This window comes from Lineus longissimus, chromosome 4, assembly GCF_910592395.1.
Source record: "Lineus longissimus chromosome 4, tnLinLong1.2, whole genome shotgun sequence".
In the NCBI taxonomy this organism is placed as follows: domain Eukaryota; kingdom Metazoa; phylum Nemertea; class Pilidiophora; order Heteronemertea; family Lineidae; genus Lineus; species Lineus longissimus.
In genome coordinates, this window is record NC_088311.1 from 14,732,968 (window position 1) to 14,750,677 (window position 17,710).

At 41.1% G+C, this 17,710-nt stretch overlaps 2 protein-coding genes across 5 annotated transcripts in view; one reads left to right on the top strand and one right to left on the bottom strand.

Annotated features, from left to right (window-relative positions):
- Positions 1–3,735: 3,735 nt before the first annotated feature.
- On the top strand, positions 3,736–4,797 carry LOC135486757 (putative nuclease HARBI1). Its single transcript, XM_064769855.1, has one exon. The coding sequence runs from the start codon at positions 3,736–3,738 to the stop codon at positions 4,795–4,797; it is 1,062 nt and encodes a 353-aa protein (XP_064625925.1).
- Positions 4,798–5,232: 435 nt separating this feature from the next.
- Positions 5,233–17,710, bottom strand: part of LOC135486491 (uncharacterized) — a 51,547-nt gene continuing 39,069 nt past the window's right edge. For 3 of the 4 annotated variants that reach the window (XM_064769298.1, XM_064769299.1, XM_064769301.1), the window contains one exon: positions 10,559–16,435. In XM_064769298.1, coding sequence (XP_064625368.1) covers positions 15,579–16,435 — 857 coding nt within the window. In that variant the 3' untranslated portion in view covers positions 10,559–15,578. Of the gene's footprint in view, positions 5,750–10,558; positions 16,436–17,710 lie in introns of those variants that run through there. The other variant, XM_064769302.1, reaches the window with a different exon arrangement.

Consider the following 17,710-nt stretch of genomic DNA (forward strand, 5'->3'; position numbering starts at 1 on the left):
AACCCGAGCCGACAGGCGAGGGTTTGGACGAAATTTTAGCTCCACCCGAGAGTGTCTTGGTAACTCAACCAAGGTCCGAAGCCGAGGGTTCAATTTCTATTCTAAAATACCTCAAACTTAAAAAGATAGGCCACGAAAATAACTTGAATATGTGCGAATTTGGCAAATTCCATCCATCGCCGGCCCGGCCGGAGCGCCGGTAGCGCCGTTGTTTACATTATGTTACGACAACGTTGCAGAAAATGAGACATGTACATTTTATACAGCGCGCATAGGAAGTCCGCATCGGCTCGCTCAAAGTGATGCTAAAATCCGCGCAAATGGGCTATTTGGAGCGTTTTTCTCGGCAAATATGTGTAGCGCTCATTAAAAAACTTAGGGAGGTTGATGCTTCCTTGACTGATTTGTGTTTGAAGCAGTGTTTTGAGAGCCTCAAACTTCTGAAGTGAGCTGAAATTCCATTGACGTGACGTGTGCATGGTTTCCACATTTTAGTGCAACCCGAGGGAACTTTGGTAGAGCATCTTGGTTGCGTGTCCAAAACACTCCGCTCTCAGAACGAGGCTTATGCATTTTCCATTTAAAAGTTGACTTTACGGTACCAAGGTATTTTAGAATACTATTTTATAACAGTATATTATTTCTGTAAGTTTCATTAATTTTCTGTGTACCGGTCCAAGTGTACTATAGTTCATTTGTAATCAGGATGATGTTTAATCTTAGCGTATGGCCGGAGCTAGTCATACGCTCATCCGAAGGGGATGATGTATTGTATGTGGCGAGTTGCCACCCGGCAGGTGCTGCCACCAGGCTGTAGGTTGTGAAAAGGAGAACGGATAATATACACTGAATGGCTGTACGCTATCAATATCGTGTCGCGTTTTGATTCCGTTCACCCCCCCCCCCCCCCCGTGATGTTTGCCTAGCGAGGCCTGGGGCATAAGTCCCGGCAGACAACACGTGGAATAGCTCTAAATCTAGTGGTATCTTGTATTTGCTACCAAACACTTTCTTAAGTGTCTTTTCATCACTAGTTTCACCATTGACATCAGCTTCAGCTACCCCTGATATTAACTTCCTAGGGTTCTCTGACTGGATACCCTGAAACACCCTGTCGTCTCTTTCCTCCTCTGTTAACCACAAGTCCTTGAATGTAGAATAATGACTGTATTCATCGAGATCAAATATCTATTCTGTTCCCCACTTAATTACTATTTTGGAGGTGAGGTTTCTACCGAGGTTGTTGACGACATTGTTTTTGGAATCACCGGAAATGGTGACATCAGCAGACTGATAAAGAGATATCAGTACCAATAATGTGTTCTCCCTCAATGCCGGTATCCTAACGCACAGTGTTTCTTTTGGATTATCAGTTGAGGGGTTATGAGTGATAATGTGGTGCTGTCTGTTGGCCTTCAATCCAATTGGAATCCTCTGTGCTCTATCAGTGTTTAGTAAATATCCTGTTGCCATTCTTTTTATTATTAATGTAAAATTCAATATTTATTGGTAAAATTCAATATTGCTTCTTACTATTACCATTTAAGTGACTAGGACTTGGACTTGGACTTGGACTTTGTCCTGAGAGCTTAGCTCGACTTTGTCCTGAGAGCATGGCTCGACTTTACTGCTTTAACTCCCCTTATTAAACCATAGATTATTGAGCTAACAATAATAATAAATGCTATGACCATGTATTCAGCCAGAAAACCAACAACACCAGCCACTGATTTCAATAGGAATGAGACAATAGAGTCGATTATTCCAGGTAAAGCTGCTGCTGATTTCTTGGCCAGGTCTTCCAACCATTCACCAAACTTCTTGAGGCCTTCTTTTACTTTATTTGGTATTGATGGTCCTGGTGGTGTAGGTCCTGGCGGTGTAGGTCCTTTTGGTGTAGGTTTAGGGAGAGCTTTCAGAGCACTACTAATACTAAGACCAAGAGATGTGAAAAACATAATTACAGCTGTTACTATGGCACCAATAGTTAGACAATCCATCTTAAAAAGTAACCTTATTCTATCCTTTAGTGGAGTCCTTGAATCTGGTTTCTTCAAAGCATCAGTGATTAAGCGTTTCATGCTGCGGGTTTGTGACTCCCTATCATTGTCTATCCTCCAGACCTTTGCCTTTACCTCATACAATTTGTCTTCTAGTTCATAAATTTCCTTTCTCAACTCGTCTCTTTCTCCAACATCTTCTTCAACCGAGTTTACATAGCCTCTTTGTAAATGTTCAAGCTTTTTCTCTAGTTCCTCAATCTGCCCGTCCTTTTGCATTTTTACTGTAGCAAGATCATCACCAGCCTTTCTTAACCCTCTAAGTTCCCTAAATGCATATTCTGGGAAACCTAGTGATTTGAGTTCATCATCAGTTTTGTCTATCAACCTATCTATAAGTTTTGGTGAAATGTTTACCTCATCAATGAGTGTCTGTGTTTCACTTGCTACTAACTGAGGTTGTATTACACTTCTACTACGTTCCATAGGTGCTGATGTAATGGGTGCCGCTGGATCAGGTTCAATTAGTCCTTTAATCGTTCTTAGAAATTGAACACCAACATCTCTTGTTAATGTGTTCTCTGCATAGAACTCACCCTCCCTTTTATTCAAACGGAGCATCCCCCAGTCTCTTCCCCATTAGCATTTTTGATAACAATAAAATTATCGTTTTGTTTTTGTTTTTCTGTAAAATCTTTAAGTTCTTCCTTTGTCACACTAAAGAAAAGTTCTAAGCACTTTGATTCTTGGTGCTAGATTACTTAGTTTATTCTTGTCATAATTCCATCATGTTCCTTTCATTGCTTTATCAAGTTATCCTCAATAGCTGTGTATTATGATTCTTTTTCCATCAGTTCTGGTACAGTGCTTCTTACTCTTTCTGGTGTAGAGAATGAAGTCTCTGTAGTCAAAACACTTGAATTTCCTGCATTAGTGTTGTTGCATCATCATCATGAATTCTATTGGAAATACTAGTATCAATAGTTTCATCAAGTGGTTGTTTAAAGGTAACGTCACTTAAATCACCCATTTTAAACTCTTCGCCACCCTCAGCCATATTTATTATTTCTGAAATTATCTAATAATAAAAACAATAACTGTTCCAACCACAATGTAAAGAATGCATTTAATTGACTCATGTGTATCATCATCCTTTTTAATAGAAGCAGGAGTAACAACATCAGTAATAGATCTACTAGCAGTACTAGTAATAACATCATTCTGTCTATTAACTCAAGTCGCACTTTGTCCGGAGAGTGTAGCGGCAGTATGCCTTCGTCCTGAGAGCGTAGCTCGAGTAGGAGTTTCGACAGGAGCATCCTTAACTCTCTCAACATTAGTCTTAACCCTTGTTAGCTTAGCACTATGGCCTTCCATTAGTGGTGGTGTTATCTTCTCTTTATTAATATCATTCCTACCAGGTTTAGCATTACTTGAAGCTACTAATGGCCCGTATTCTAGAAGAATCCTAAAAGCGTAAAGTGGCCCTAAAACGGCCCTTTTAGTGACACCTTCACCATTTTCTATTCTAGAAGCATCCTAAAATACCGCCAAAGGTATACCTGAAAATCCTCTCCTAATGCAAAGGTTGACCCATTTCTAGAAGGTTTTTTAGGATAAGGAATTCCTAACTTTGGGCTCATCTCCACCTTAAATCGTTAGGATACCCTTGGGGTATCCTAAAAGTGTTCCTTACAGGCTGATTTCTGTCACTTGTGCACAGACAGCCGAGAAGATGGGTGACTTTCTTCAAAGAATTGCTGCGTTAAATCGTGTGCGGGCTGTTTATCAACCCGGGATAGATCAAAGAGTGGTGGTGAGGCAACCGCGTGGACAGTACCGGGACGATATTCATGAACTAAATGACGAAAATTTCCGAAAACGGTACCGGTTCACTAAAGCAGGATTCAATTATGTGCTGAACATTATCGCCGATGAAATCCCCCCTGCTCAGAATAATCGAGGACACCCGATTCCGCCGGTTATTCAGCTACAAGTGGCCCTACGTTTCTACGCCACGGGAACATTTCAGATCGTTTGTGGTGACCTTAACAATGTTTCGCAACCAGCAGCGAGTCGGATAGTTGCCAAAGTATCCCTAGCCATTGCTAGAAAAGCGAGGAATTACATCCGAATCCCGACTGACAATGATGCCATAATGATGCATCACAAGTTCTTCGAAAAAAACAGCTTTCCACGTGTCTTGGGGTGCATTGATGGAACACATGTACCCATCCAGGCTCCAAGTGTGGCGAACAGAGAAATCTACAGATGCCGTAAAGGTTTCATGTCTCTGAACGTGCAGGGAATAGCCGATGCAGACATGAAGTTCATTAACATTGTAGCAAGGTGGCCTGGCTCCACGCACGATTCGCGTATTTTGGATAACAGTATGGTTTGTGCCCGTTTTGAAAATGATGAATTTAACGGTCTGTTACTTGGAGATTCCGGATACCCTTGCAGGTCATTTCTCATGACTCCTTTCCGAAATCCACATGGTCACGCAGAAACCAGTTACAACACTGCACAGAAACGCACCCGTAGTGTTGTGGAACGCATGTTTGGAGTTTGGAAACGCCGCTTTCCATGCCTACGAACAGGCGTTCGTGTTAAACTGGACACAGCTATGTTGATCATCACTGCAACAGCCGTGTTGCACAACATTGCAGTCGACCTCGCCGAACCCGACTTCGACAGAGATGCTCCGGAGCCAATTGATGAAGAACTCGCTATTGAAGGGAATGATTTGCTGGGAAATGCTGTGAGGCAAGCAATCGTCCAGCAGTATTTTCAATAATACTAAGGTGGCAAATGCTACGAAACATGTGAAAGCTAATCAGTCCCCTGTTCGTATTTCTCGAACATGGTGATAGGCTCTGCACAGGTTCCTCTGTCACCCTGGTAACCTGGATCAATATAGTAGCATCCCTTTCGTGATGATCCCCCAGACAATTGCCTCCAGACAATTCCCCCTCGAGGACAATTCCACTTATGTTTCCGACCTCCAAATTAGAGGTCAGGGGCATCAGACGGTGGCGTCAGCACAGGCGTACTGTATAATACCCTTGACTTATATTTTTGAGGTTGGGAACATATAAATAGTGGAATTGACCTCGGGGTTATCCTGGGGGGTGGGGGGGGGGGGGGGGGGGGGGGGTTGTCCTAGGAATCGACCAAGGGACTGGTTAGCTTTATTGAAATAACGAACACAAGACTTGATTTTATGCCTGTTTCGATTTGGGTGCATCTCTTGACAATTTACTCCAACTGTGCAAGTACACGGGAAATCGAAATCGTACTTGAGTCATCTCCATCACGTGAGTTTCTTTGCCGTTTGATGAGATCTGTCAGCAACGTTTCCTGCAGTTTCCAAACCTTCATGCGCTGTTCGTGTTCGGCAATGCGGCGTTCCTCTTCAGTTTCTTGCATGAATATTTGCTGCTTGTAACGTTTGACCTGTAGCTCATGCTCTATCTGCTGCATGTTCATCACTGACTGATAGGCAGATGCACTGCACGGTGGCTCATCAGGGGTAGATTTACGCTTGGTTACTTTGGCTGCAGAATCTGACTCACGAATTAGGATTGGTTGGATCGAAGGAGTAGCAGGATCACTTGAAGTTTCAAGATACTGGGAGTTCGGCAGTTCCGCGGAGGTTGACGGCCTATGAGCTTCATCGAAAAACGAAGCGTCGCTGGGGGATTGCGATGAGCCAACAGCTGCAGTTGGTTTCACTCCATGGCGATTCACTGGAAAAAATGTCAAGGCCAATATTATACTGAAAGCATGGAAATGTTATTGATATCAACCCTCATATTTCTGAATTTACTTCAGGCCAACCAAATTTGTTTTTATACATTTGCACTGGTTTCAATGTAAACCAGTTAACAACAAGACTGAAAGGAATGAAAATCCCCTGGATTGTAAGTCGTCTTTACAATAACCAGGCATTGTGGAAAGTTTGGGTTGGATTGAGTGACGTGGCCACAATCCTAAAATAGAAATTCAATTGGACATTAAGAAGCCGGACTTGTATTCCCTGGACATTTATTTCTTTACATCGGCGCATGGTAATTTGTTGATGTGAAAGCAGCTCCATTAAATAAAATAATTAGGATATATTTGGCTTCATTTAATTCTCTGAGGATAGCCGAACCTTCACTCGTGCATGTAACATAAGCCCAGGGCTAGGCTGTTCATAAAATATGCGAGGGGAGGATGCGGTGTGCATTGATGGTGCATGTAGCACTACCAACCTGGGACATGATACCCTACATCATCGTCAACATCATTGTCTAAAGGCTCTATGACGTCGCTACATATCGATGCTACTGTGTGGGCTGAATCATCGGCTTTGTCCTCTTCTTCCATCACTCCACCACCTGTGCGATGCCTGGCTTTCTTTTCCTTGGAAACGTCTTTTTTGGCCTTAGCCTTCATATTGTCCAACATTTTTTTTATGGCCTTCATGTCCAAGTTGGAAACATTTTTCTGGCTGTTGTACCGTTTCAAAATTGTCTCCCATGCAGTTTCTTTCTGTCTCCACACTTTAGAACTGTTTTCCCTCTGTTCAATGATTCCCTTCTCGCTTTCAACCAACTGCAACAGAAGTTGCCTCTCGACATCGGTCGAATTTCTTCGTTTCTTCCCTGCTTTTTTAAGTTCATCCATCATGGAGTGCAGCAATGTACTGTACCTCTGGAACAACCACGAATTCACACTGTTAAACTGCCACTCAGGCCTATTATCAGTCAACGTGTCCTGCCTGACCTCTGCTCGCAGTGCGTGGCAGGCTATTGTTCAACGCCCGGCAACATGGTTAGGAACACCTTCAGGTCCACCTGAAGGAAAGTGTACTTTCCTAAAGGAACTCCTCAGGCGAAGTCGTTCCTTTAGGTTCACCTTACGAAAGGAAAAGGATTAGGAAACTTTCAGAATAGGCCACAAGAAAAGTTCACCTTACGATAGGTTAACCTTAGCAAAGTGGACCTTTGGAAAGGTTCACCTAACCCTATATTTCAGGAGTCTTCTAGAATACGGGCCAATATGTTGTTATTGTAGTTATGTACCTTACCGATATCAAGTACCACGCCTGACCATATGATGTACAGGCCAGGTCCATTTATATAATCTAGTTTTGTACGTGTTTTGGAAACTGTATCCGGGTACCTTCGAATTGAGTTCGGAATATCAGGGTGCTGATCTATCGAATCCCTAAGCAGTTTGTTAAACTCCTTCTGAGCATCTAATTCTGTACCGGGTGTTCCATCTATCGGTGTTCTAGTCTCTGCTTGTGCTCCAAGAATACAGTAAACATATGCCATGATAGTGTCATTCAACCTCTGTATCCCAGGATTACTTAAACCTTTAGATTTTTTAATCATAAACATCTGATATGTTTGAGTAGGTTTCTGGTTTTGAGAAAAAAACACATGCTTGTGTTTATAAAGATGATCTTTAATCCATCCTGAACTCCACTTTATCTTATCCATACCAGTATCCCAGTCTTTACTGAACATTGGCTGTGTTCTATTTTCATAAACCTGGTGTAACAAGTAATTAATTTAGCATCAATAAGGTAAAACCCTGGATCCTTTATCAATGGTATGTAGAGTGGCTCACTCTAACCCTGCCAACCACCATTTACATTAAATACTGAGAAATCATACTGGTCCTTTAAACCGAACTCACTCAATAGCTCTCCAAGTTTCTTGCGGTTGATGTTGTTATTACCCTCATTGAAACTACCTTTACCTGGTACTGGTATCTCTAGATTTCTAAGTATCTTTAACATTTGATAGTAAGCATGAAACCTGTAAATTGACCTAATCAAATGATCACTGTGGTTCAAATGGTTTTCTATTGAAATCCCACAACCAGTTGTAGCAAACCATACAGCTGTGTTAAACTGGTTCTGGTAGTTCAATAGCGGTTGCTTCTGCATCCTCAAACAGTCTTCCCTGTTCTTTAAATTAAAAGTCCTGGAACTATGTCGGTTTCCTGCACCCTAAAGAAGGTATTAGTGTTAACACTTATTTGTAAATTAAAGCAATCGTATGTGAAATTAGTATATTGCTTCTTAGGAATAGGATAGTACTTCATCCTTGTATTTATTGAACTTAAAATACAACAGAAAACCGTTTTACAATTGTTTCCTGGGGTTGAACTTTAGGCATGAGTCATGGCAAAACACATTGTTTTCCCCGGATTCCGGCTGGTTATTCCTGCCAATCCTGGATTGCATTATTGGATTACTCCCATATTCTCACGCTTGGTCGGGAACAATGGACGATTTTGAGGGAAGATAGAATAAAAATCCGAATCGGGATCAAGGGCTCTAGAAACGTAACGCGGTGTCTAACTTTCCTGGATTCATAGTAATGTTAGTGGTTCACTTAAATAATGAGTTGTTCTGCTAACCATTTGCAATTGTTAATATTAACGTATACGAATATGACACAATCACACTAAAAACAAAATGGTTAAAATCAACTATAATATGGTCATATTCAACCATATCTTGACCTATAGTTCGATTAAGGACAACAACCCAGTAGTTAAAGGCCGTAGCACACTAGCCGCCAACTTTGGCGACAAGAAGCGTTCGGCTGACGCCTCTCGACGCCAAAGTTGGCGGCCAGTGGATCCCGGTCAGAGCACACCTGCCAAGAATTGGCGTCCAGTAGCGTCTTTTCCGCCACTTTAGGCTGCCATTTTGAAATCATATGACATCAAGACGCAAGCAGAGTGCCCATAGCCTCGCCGCCGACGCCAAGTCAGGCTGCCATCCGTAGCACACCTGGCTTCTTCTTGCGTTTAAGCGCGGCGACACGCGTCAAAAATCAAACATGTTAGATATTTGACATTTAGTCGCAGCAAGTGGCGTCAAGTCGCGTTCGCCGACTCCGTTCGTAGCAGACTAGAGATTTTTCAGGCGTTCAGGACTCTTGCGGCAAAAAACGCCTGTGAACGCCGAAAGTGGTGGCTAGTGTGCTGCAGGCTTAACATAGCGACAAACACATGGTTGACATGTCAACAATATCGCAATGGTTAATCTAACCATTTCAAATGGTAACTTTGGCTAATCCGAATAATTAATCCTAGCCAATCGTACTGTTTACTTTCCAATGATATTAATTGGCCTTTTAACTGTTGTTGTTGTTGCTGTTTCAATACATCTACTGGTTGTTTTAACTAAGTGGCATTGTTGACAGTGCCAACACATTTAGTGGTTGTTTTAACCATTTTGTATTGCTGAAGTTTCGACCAGTCCAATAGTTGTTTTAACTGTATAAAATGGTCTTTAGTCTAACCACATAATTGGTTGTAAGCAAATTGTCAAAACGCCAACAATATAAATTGTTATCCTTGCCATCTCCATTTCCTGCAGAAGTGATCTTACCCATCTAGTCATTTGAACAAATTGCTGTTCCCTCTAAGTATCCTTTGCATTTGTCACGAGGCTGCAGTGCGTTGCCACAACAGTTTCTAGCATAGTGTTGGATGGTGTTATGTTCAAAAACTCAATCTTCGACTATGATTTTTAGATGTACAAACAAGAACAAGTACAACGTCGTATCGTTTTCTTTTTTAGTTTTATTACTCGACGTTTTTGAGAGGTAAACTTGTTTCAAGCAATATACATTTTCCAATGTAACACTCTTTTAATTGCAATGACTATATTCAAAAACAATTCAGTTAAATCGAGACTCTAACTACGCCTAATTACAAAGATTACAGGAGATTAGCATGCTGATACTTATTAGTTTTTAAATGTCATCCTATAAAGATACAAATTAAGGTAGTGTGTAGAGAGTAATTGCCTTGTATGTACAGTCCTACCAGAGAGTAAATGTCCACCGTTTTTAAAAATTATCACAGAGATAGAATAAGATAATTGAATGCGGTTTCAGCAGAGAATGGTTTATCTAGTTGGTCATGTAACTGTTGTATTTGGGCCCAGCTAATCCTGTATCTTCATTATGTAACAGGCAATTTTTAAAATGTCCAAAAGTGCCTTTTTATTTTATTCCATTTTCTTTCTTTTCCACGATGTATGGGTGAACTATGATGCAACAAAGGGTTTTTTCTTTCATTACTAAAAAATTCCTGCTTAATTCTTCATTTCGAAGATTTGTTTTTGCTCGCTACAGGTGATTGTCTTTTTCAGACAACTGGTGACCTTTGAGAATACCCTTCATGGTCAGCAATGCAGTCAGTCAGGGTCTTCAATGGCCAACTCGGCTCATACATGAAGGATTGGGGGTCTTTATCAAAGGTAATGGAAGAGATTCAACAAATAACATGAAAAAAATCCGAAGCAAAAATGTGCATTTGTCATGACTATCGAACACATATATAGAATTGCAAGTGCCAAAAAATGATGGTCATAAAGCAAGATTCATGGGCTCATGTGAATTTTTGAAACGACACAGGAAAAAAAGGGACTTTTTTGAAATTTTGTTACATAATAAAGGGATGGAATTAGGTGCATCCCAGTACAACAGATATATGATCAACTAAATATGCCATACTTTGCTGAAAACCGCATTCAAAAATCTTATTTTATCTCTGTTATATTTAAAAAAAACGATGGACATTTACTTTCTCGTAGGACTGTACATGCAAATAGTATGTACAGTTATATGAAGTGTTTATTAATACCACACAACGTACACACCTAAACCAGTGTTCATATGCAACTCCAATGAACCCCAATCACTGCTTTGGAGTGTACGCATAACTAAACTAATGCTTTGCCTCTAATGATGAATAACTAAAATAATACACAAACGTGATTGCTGGAGCCCCGGTTCTGACTGAAGTTATGGCTCCAGCTTTTCTGTTCAATATGTGTAATATCAAGTACTAGATCAGATTATTTAATCCATACTTGATAATATCAAGATGAAATTCCCGTAGTCTTGATAATGAATAGTCCATTATCATTCAATTTTGAGATGTCATTTACACATCACCGAATTAGTTCATGAGCCATGCGTCCTTAAGGGCTGACTGTAGGTACCGCCATTTTGGCTAGAACTTGAAATCATAAAGCAATTAGAACTCTTTCAAAACGTAGTGAATGCTAATTTCAAGGGCGGGAGTCCGTTCTCTGTTTTCCAGAGAACAGCCTCCCATGATTTAAATAAGCATTCAAATCATTTGAAAGGTGTTCTAATTATTTAGGATTTGGAGGTCTAACCAAAATGGCGGGACGTATGGTCAACCCTTCCGACATGATTCAGCTTTCTTAACAGTCTGTAAGAGTCCCCCAACTGCTCTTTGCTCCTTCACGGTGCAAGTGACATAAGGTAATCCAACTGAGAAAATAGAGAGTTAGAGATCTGCAACTTATAGCAAAACTTATATGCAACATTCTGTTCTTTTCTTTGCTGGACAGGCTTACCTCAGGCTCACCTTAATAACTTGAAGATAGTGATTTAAAGATGTGGACAAAATATCAGGAAAATATAACAATTTGAAAATATCATGACCAACCGAACTGTCTCATTCATCCAATAATTCATCGCAAACTAAAGTTAAATTATTCTATGATCAATTCTAAGAGATCCTGCCCAAAAAAATCTTAAACACTCCTTTCCTTTTGAAAATATCATGAGTTATCGTGAATTTCATGTGGCCTCTCCAGCTAATTTTTCAAATTATGAACTCCCCTAGGAGAACAAATCAGATATTAAGCTGGAGTCATCTTGTTTAATTTATGAGAGCCTGATATATCATCAAAATTTCGTCCAAATTGTGAAACTTTCGCAAATATCAAAGTTTTGATAATTTGTCATATCACGAAGCGGAAGTGAGATTTTCCGAATTTCTTTCTTCAGGAATTTTTATAAACATCCATAGAGTGACTTGACATCATTTTGGGACGAATTATTTGAAGTATCAAAAACGTCTTTTTTATGATATTTTCAAATTATGATGTTTTCGTGATATTTTATCCAAACCTTTAAATTGCTGCGCACAACATTCAAAAGTCACTAGGTAAAGCTTAAGGTGGGGCAGTCTGGTTTTTTAGGTGGCAGAGAATAGGAAATATCTTAACTTTGTGGGGTGTTCTAATAATTATTGCTTTCACACTACTGTATTAATAATTTTTGCAAAATACGTCCTCAAATATATGGTACTGATTTTTCCTCCTCTTAAGTTGTACATAAGTCGAATCTTCCAGCCTCAGTTAAAATGCCCTGGCTAGGACGGCTGTTCACTCAGATAAGACGGCTGCTACAAATAAGGTAACTATTTTAGCTCACATCTAATTACAACCGTCCACGAGAACAACAGACGGAGAAAAAAGCCTGTTTCGGGTCCTTTTTTGCGTTCAATCCGTCAACTTCTTATACGCAAATCTTAGCTGACTACGAAACTCATGACAAGAGTTATTCATACTTCTATGTTGTCATCGTCATCGATTAGCGCCGAGTCTATCACATAATCGTGTTTCTGTACGCGGACACCAACAAATACAAGGCAATACGATTTTTAGTGATATGAAACGATCGCGAACTGCCACCAAAAACATGCTTTTTCTATTGTTTATTCCACTCTGATTTCAAAATTAAACACATCAGATTTGATGCGGGATTTAAATTCACACATTAAGGGTGTTATCTTTTTCGACACAAGTAGGATTCTGGTAGCAAAAAATGAGTTTGATCAACTATATGCCTTCAAAATGTAGCTCATTAGTAAATACAGGGTGGTCCAGAAACAACGCAACCGGATACTTCCACTACCAGGAGGTTAAACCATTGACATCAGTGGATGGGGAATCTTTCTAGGGAGAGGAATGATATCAATATCGCCCACTTTGGTTCAGCAGTTTTTGTTTTAGAGCCTATTTTGCGAAGCACAGACAGGCTTCATTCGCGCATAGGAAACATCGAACGGTGCCGGTAGATTGAACTTAGTAAGTGGGTGGATTAAATGTTAGGTAATAATACTGACATGAGATAATGTCGACAAGGTTCCTAGTGACCATTTGCAACTGAGTAAAGGTCGTGTTGGCATGGCCGGGCCTTAGCACACCACCGAGATATTTGTAGCCTACAACAGAAGTGTTCTGTTTTTCTGCATGAACCTGGCCAAAGAACTCCAACCTTGCTTCACAAAAATATATCTAAAACAAAAATTACTGAACAGAATTGGTCGGTCTTGGTATCATTATTCTTTCAGAAAGATTCCCTATCCACTGGTGTCAATAGTTTTAACCCCTTTGTAGTTGAAGTATCCGGTTGCGGTTTTTTTTGGTCCACCCTGTATAGGGTCTGGCGTATACATGGACCTGTGTATCTGTTGATTAATCGAAATCACAAAGGCGAAGCCGGTGACGTCATCACTATCGGCCGATTTCGTCTGGGACCGGAGGGTAGAGTCGGAGTGACACTTGGTATTACACCATATTTAAAATGAACATGTCGTGTTGGATTTCCTATCCCCTGATTGACGATTAAAGTCTCTTAGTCATGCTAGTTCTGTTAATTTATTTTGAAAATATTTTATTTGAAAACAATTCGCCAAATTGTCGCCCGTTTGTATGGCGAGCTGTAAGTGGCCCCAAGGCACTGGTGGAATTGCATCCGCATTCATGTTACATTTCCTATACGAATAAGTCGTCACATAAGTTGGGGTTTTCTCAAGTTATTTTTCCATACGTTTCAACGTACGCGGATGATCTGATGACAAGGGTAACATATGGCCATCTAACTAGGGAACGTGGCTTTTTCTCTTCGACTATCCTAGGCAATGGACACACATCAGGGACGCGGGTAACTTCTAAGGTAAATTCTAATTTCTGATTAATCTTCATCTTGTGATGCTGAATGATAAATTGTTGGGATCTAGTCGTGAAATTCATGCTCCCGTTCCTAATATGGCCCCATAGCCAACGTAGGTCATATCCCGTCTACTCTGCTGTCTTCCCTAAGGTGTAACTGGTGTTCTTCATTTTATCGATATTTCCCAAGATTGTAATTTGTCATAAGAATACATTTGAAACCTATATCAAACCTTTGAGTTGGTTCTTTCAGATCTCTCTGTTGAACGACTGGCAGTCCCTACTGTATATAAACAGCAAGGTCAATATCTACAATCTCTGGAGGAGCGAACTTACGTCAACCTGGGTAACAACTGATCGCGCTGATTTTTTACATTCCATTTTAAATTAAATTACCTACTGTTACATTAAACTTGAGGATAGAATTCGACCACGTTTAATGTGCAGAAGTGCCCATAAAACCAGATAAGTCGTAATTCATGACACGCGCGCACCGCCTGTTGTTAGTTTAACAAACTAATGTAAGATAGATTCCGAGCCTCGACCAACCCCAATATAGTTATACGCCAAGTGGTTACTACAATCCCGAAACGGACAACTTTAGTTCATATACAATATAACGACAACTACATAGTCCCACCATGTTCACATATTCTATTCAAATCCCATCCGAATGTCACATCATACAAGAAAATGCCAAGATTGTCGATACAGATTTGTCGTGGGGATTTGATGGACAGGCCAGTTTCTGATGATGAAATGTATAGCATGACAACTATCCAGTGAATTTCTTACATGGTGTAATTTAATGACTCCGACGGCATGCCAACCATTCGTATCAACTTGAAATAGGGTGCAATTGTCATGCTTCTCCGAACCTTGACATCCCAAAAGGAGTCTATAAGGAACACGGTATTAAACTTTAGGTTAAATTTTCAGGGAGAATCTAATCAGCATATTTGTAAATAACCAGTAATATATATTATTCTTTTAAAGGGGCAAATGATGGCCAAGTTATATTCAATATGAAATACTACTGTTTCTCTCTGTCGGTTATTCCTTCCGGAAAATCGGGCACGCCCCACACAGATATGAAGCAGCTTTACCGAACACTCCATGTGTCCATGCCCCAAACTCGTTGCTTTACCTATACCATTGGCTTAAATTGGAAAAAACGATTTCCAAAAAGGCCACCTATGCCCCCTGGAGCATGTACGGTCGCATGTCGGGACGGTCGAAATTTGAGGTTAACATAGTGATTACATGCATTAGATTCCCAAACACACCAAATGACCCCTTTCTGCCAAACAGTATCAAAACATATCACCAGGAGGCAAAAACCTCTGTGAGCTTAGAGGGTACATCCAATCAAAACCCGGGTACTAAATGTGATGCCCCAACGAATAGTCGGCGAATGCCTCCCACCTGCGTCTCCAGCCGGTGAAGTTACGTACTGTAACCACCCCTTAGGCCAGAACATTTTGTACAGTATTAGGGATCCAGTGTAAACCATAATCTATTTAGAGTAACTTCAGAGTAGCTTTTTGATGCACATACGATAAACATTTTGTCGTTCTCGCCACAACCATTGGCTTCAAATGGCAAAAATGGGTTTCTAAGCTGTGGCCCCTGGAGGCCAGAAAGTAGGTCAAATCGCGACAAATGAAAAAAATATGACTGGGCATATTGCCTACCCCTCAAGCTACCATCACAGCAAATTTCGACCAACCAGCTCTGCAGGTCTTAAGTGTCATCCGCGATCGACATGCTGATCTCTCGTCTCACCGTCCATCAAACCGACCCTTATATCTGACTTCCTGTGAATAACGCGGAGTCAAAGTGTCAATCTTTCCTTGCAGTCTGTTCATGCTATTATCATAGCGTCTAGCAGCTTCCATAACGTCCTCCATTAGGTAACGCTCGTTGTCAGATGAGTACCCTCCTATTGAATGAAGTCCATATATGTCGTAATCATTGTGGTTATAATTGTGCATATTCCGCGGCAGGTACGGGTACATCGCCAGAGCAGAGCCTGCGCGTCTTTCTCCGTCTCTACCATACCCGCCACCCTGTCCAACGCCCGGATGAGTTGGGAACAACATTGAGTCATACTGCCCGGTCTGGTTGGAGTTCCAGTTCATTGGCCGGTTTCCCTCATAGTTCGGATAGAGTACTTGGATACGTGGACCTCCTACGCTTTCCATTCCTAACGGTTCAGAACCAGGATTCTGGAGCGCCGGTAACTGGCCTCGTACTGGAACTAACTCACTACTGTATTTACCAAGCACGGGCCCACGACCTGGACTGCCATAAGGGACTATTTCTATTGGTGAAGGAGTATCCGTCCAGTAGCCATACTGTTCAGGGTACGCGCCCATTCGCCTTTCTCTGTTCTCCTTGTTGATATGTGCACAACAGTCACAATGGACAGGCCGGTGCCCTATCAAGGTGGGTTGTGGTGCCCGGTGCATTTGCCGACGCCCTTGAAGGTATCTCGGGTCGTTCAAGTAACCCTCGACAACCGTTTTTAGATCGTTTGGGTCAGATATGATATCCCCTGGATTTCCTTTCTGCAAATCTTGCAGTTGTTTGAGGACATCTAGCATAGCTGGGCTTTCCTCCGCCGCCTGTGGCACGTCTGAAAATCACCCAAATAATAAAGATGAAAGAATATTATAGAATGTTATTGTTTAAAGACAGCGGTGATGCGTTTTTAAATTCTGCTCGGGGATTCCTGACTTCTTTTGATATTGGAGTGAGATATATAAGCATTGCCCGTGAGACCAAGTTAAAGGTCAGTAGCCCCACTTTGAAAGTTGTTAGTTATGCTAGAAATATGTTGTTATGACATATATACATGTACCCAAGAACTTTTATTAATTTTCATGAAGGGGTTCCAAAGTTGTAGCACTTAAAAGTTTCAAATATTTTGAATTTCGCACCACCCACTACTTGAGATTAGTTCACCCCAGTCGCGGCTAGGGAACGACTGATGACGTAGGTCCTGATTCCCCGCATCCACAGTACATTTTAGTAAACAACGATCAGCTGTCAAATCATGCACACACGTGTCAGCAGAATGGCGAATTTATCGAGTTCGGATAGCGAGTATAGCGATTTGGAGGACGTTTATGTGAATAATGAGAGGTATTTGAATGTGGAGCCTTACATATATGAACCAATGATATCCAAAGAACGGGCGGAGAGCGAATATTCCGAAGATACTGAAGAGGAAATGGAGGATGAACGACCGGAACGCGCGGGTCATAATGACTGGCAAGTTTGGTTATTATTTTTATACACAAACCCATCGCAAGCAGGCACATGGTTGTAAAACACCACACACCTTACACTGTCTATGCGTCCATAATTTATTTTCTGGAGATCTGTTGACGAGAATGTTCTAGTTTCTACTGTGCCTGTGAACAATTAACCTGGCCTGTTGTGTTAGACCATGTTGGCTAAGAATTCAGGAAGCCATGACAGACAGACACCAGACTCAAGTCCTGACTGTTAACTGTGCAGGTGGGAAGCCAAATTATGATCATGGATTCATGAGAGTGGAGGCTTTTAGCTATGTAATTGTCTCGCTTACAGCAGCAAGTAAAGGCTACGTGGCGTGCCATGGTGGTGGCCCAAAGTAATGGCTTCATCCCAAGAATTTTTCTTATACTGTCCATGCTTACTATTTTCAGGTGTAGCTGTGGAGGGAGGTGTTTACGGTATGTATTACATAAAACGAGAGGGTTCGTTTCTTTAAACAGTACATTGTACATGCTCATTACATGGTCTCGATCAAGACTCGGGGCCTCCTTCTTGAGCTATATATGGGGTGAGCCAATGAAATCAAGTATCAAATGCAATCGTACAAATGATATTGAAGTTGCTTTTATTTTGCAGACATCTTTGTTAC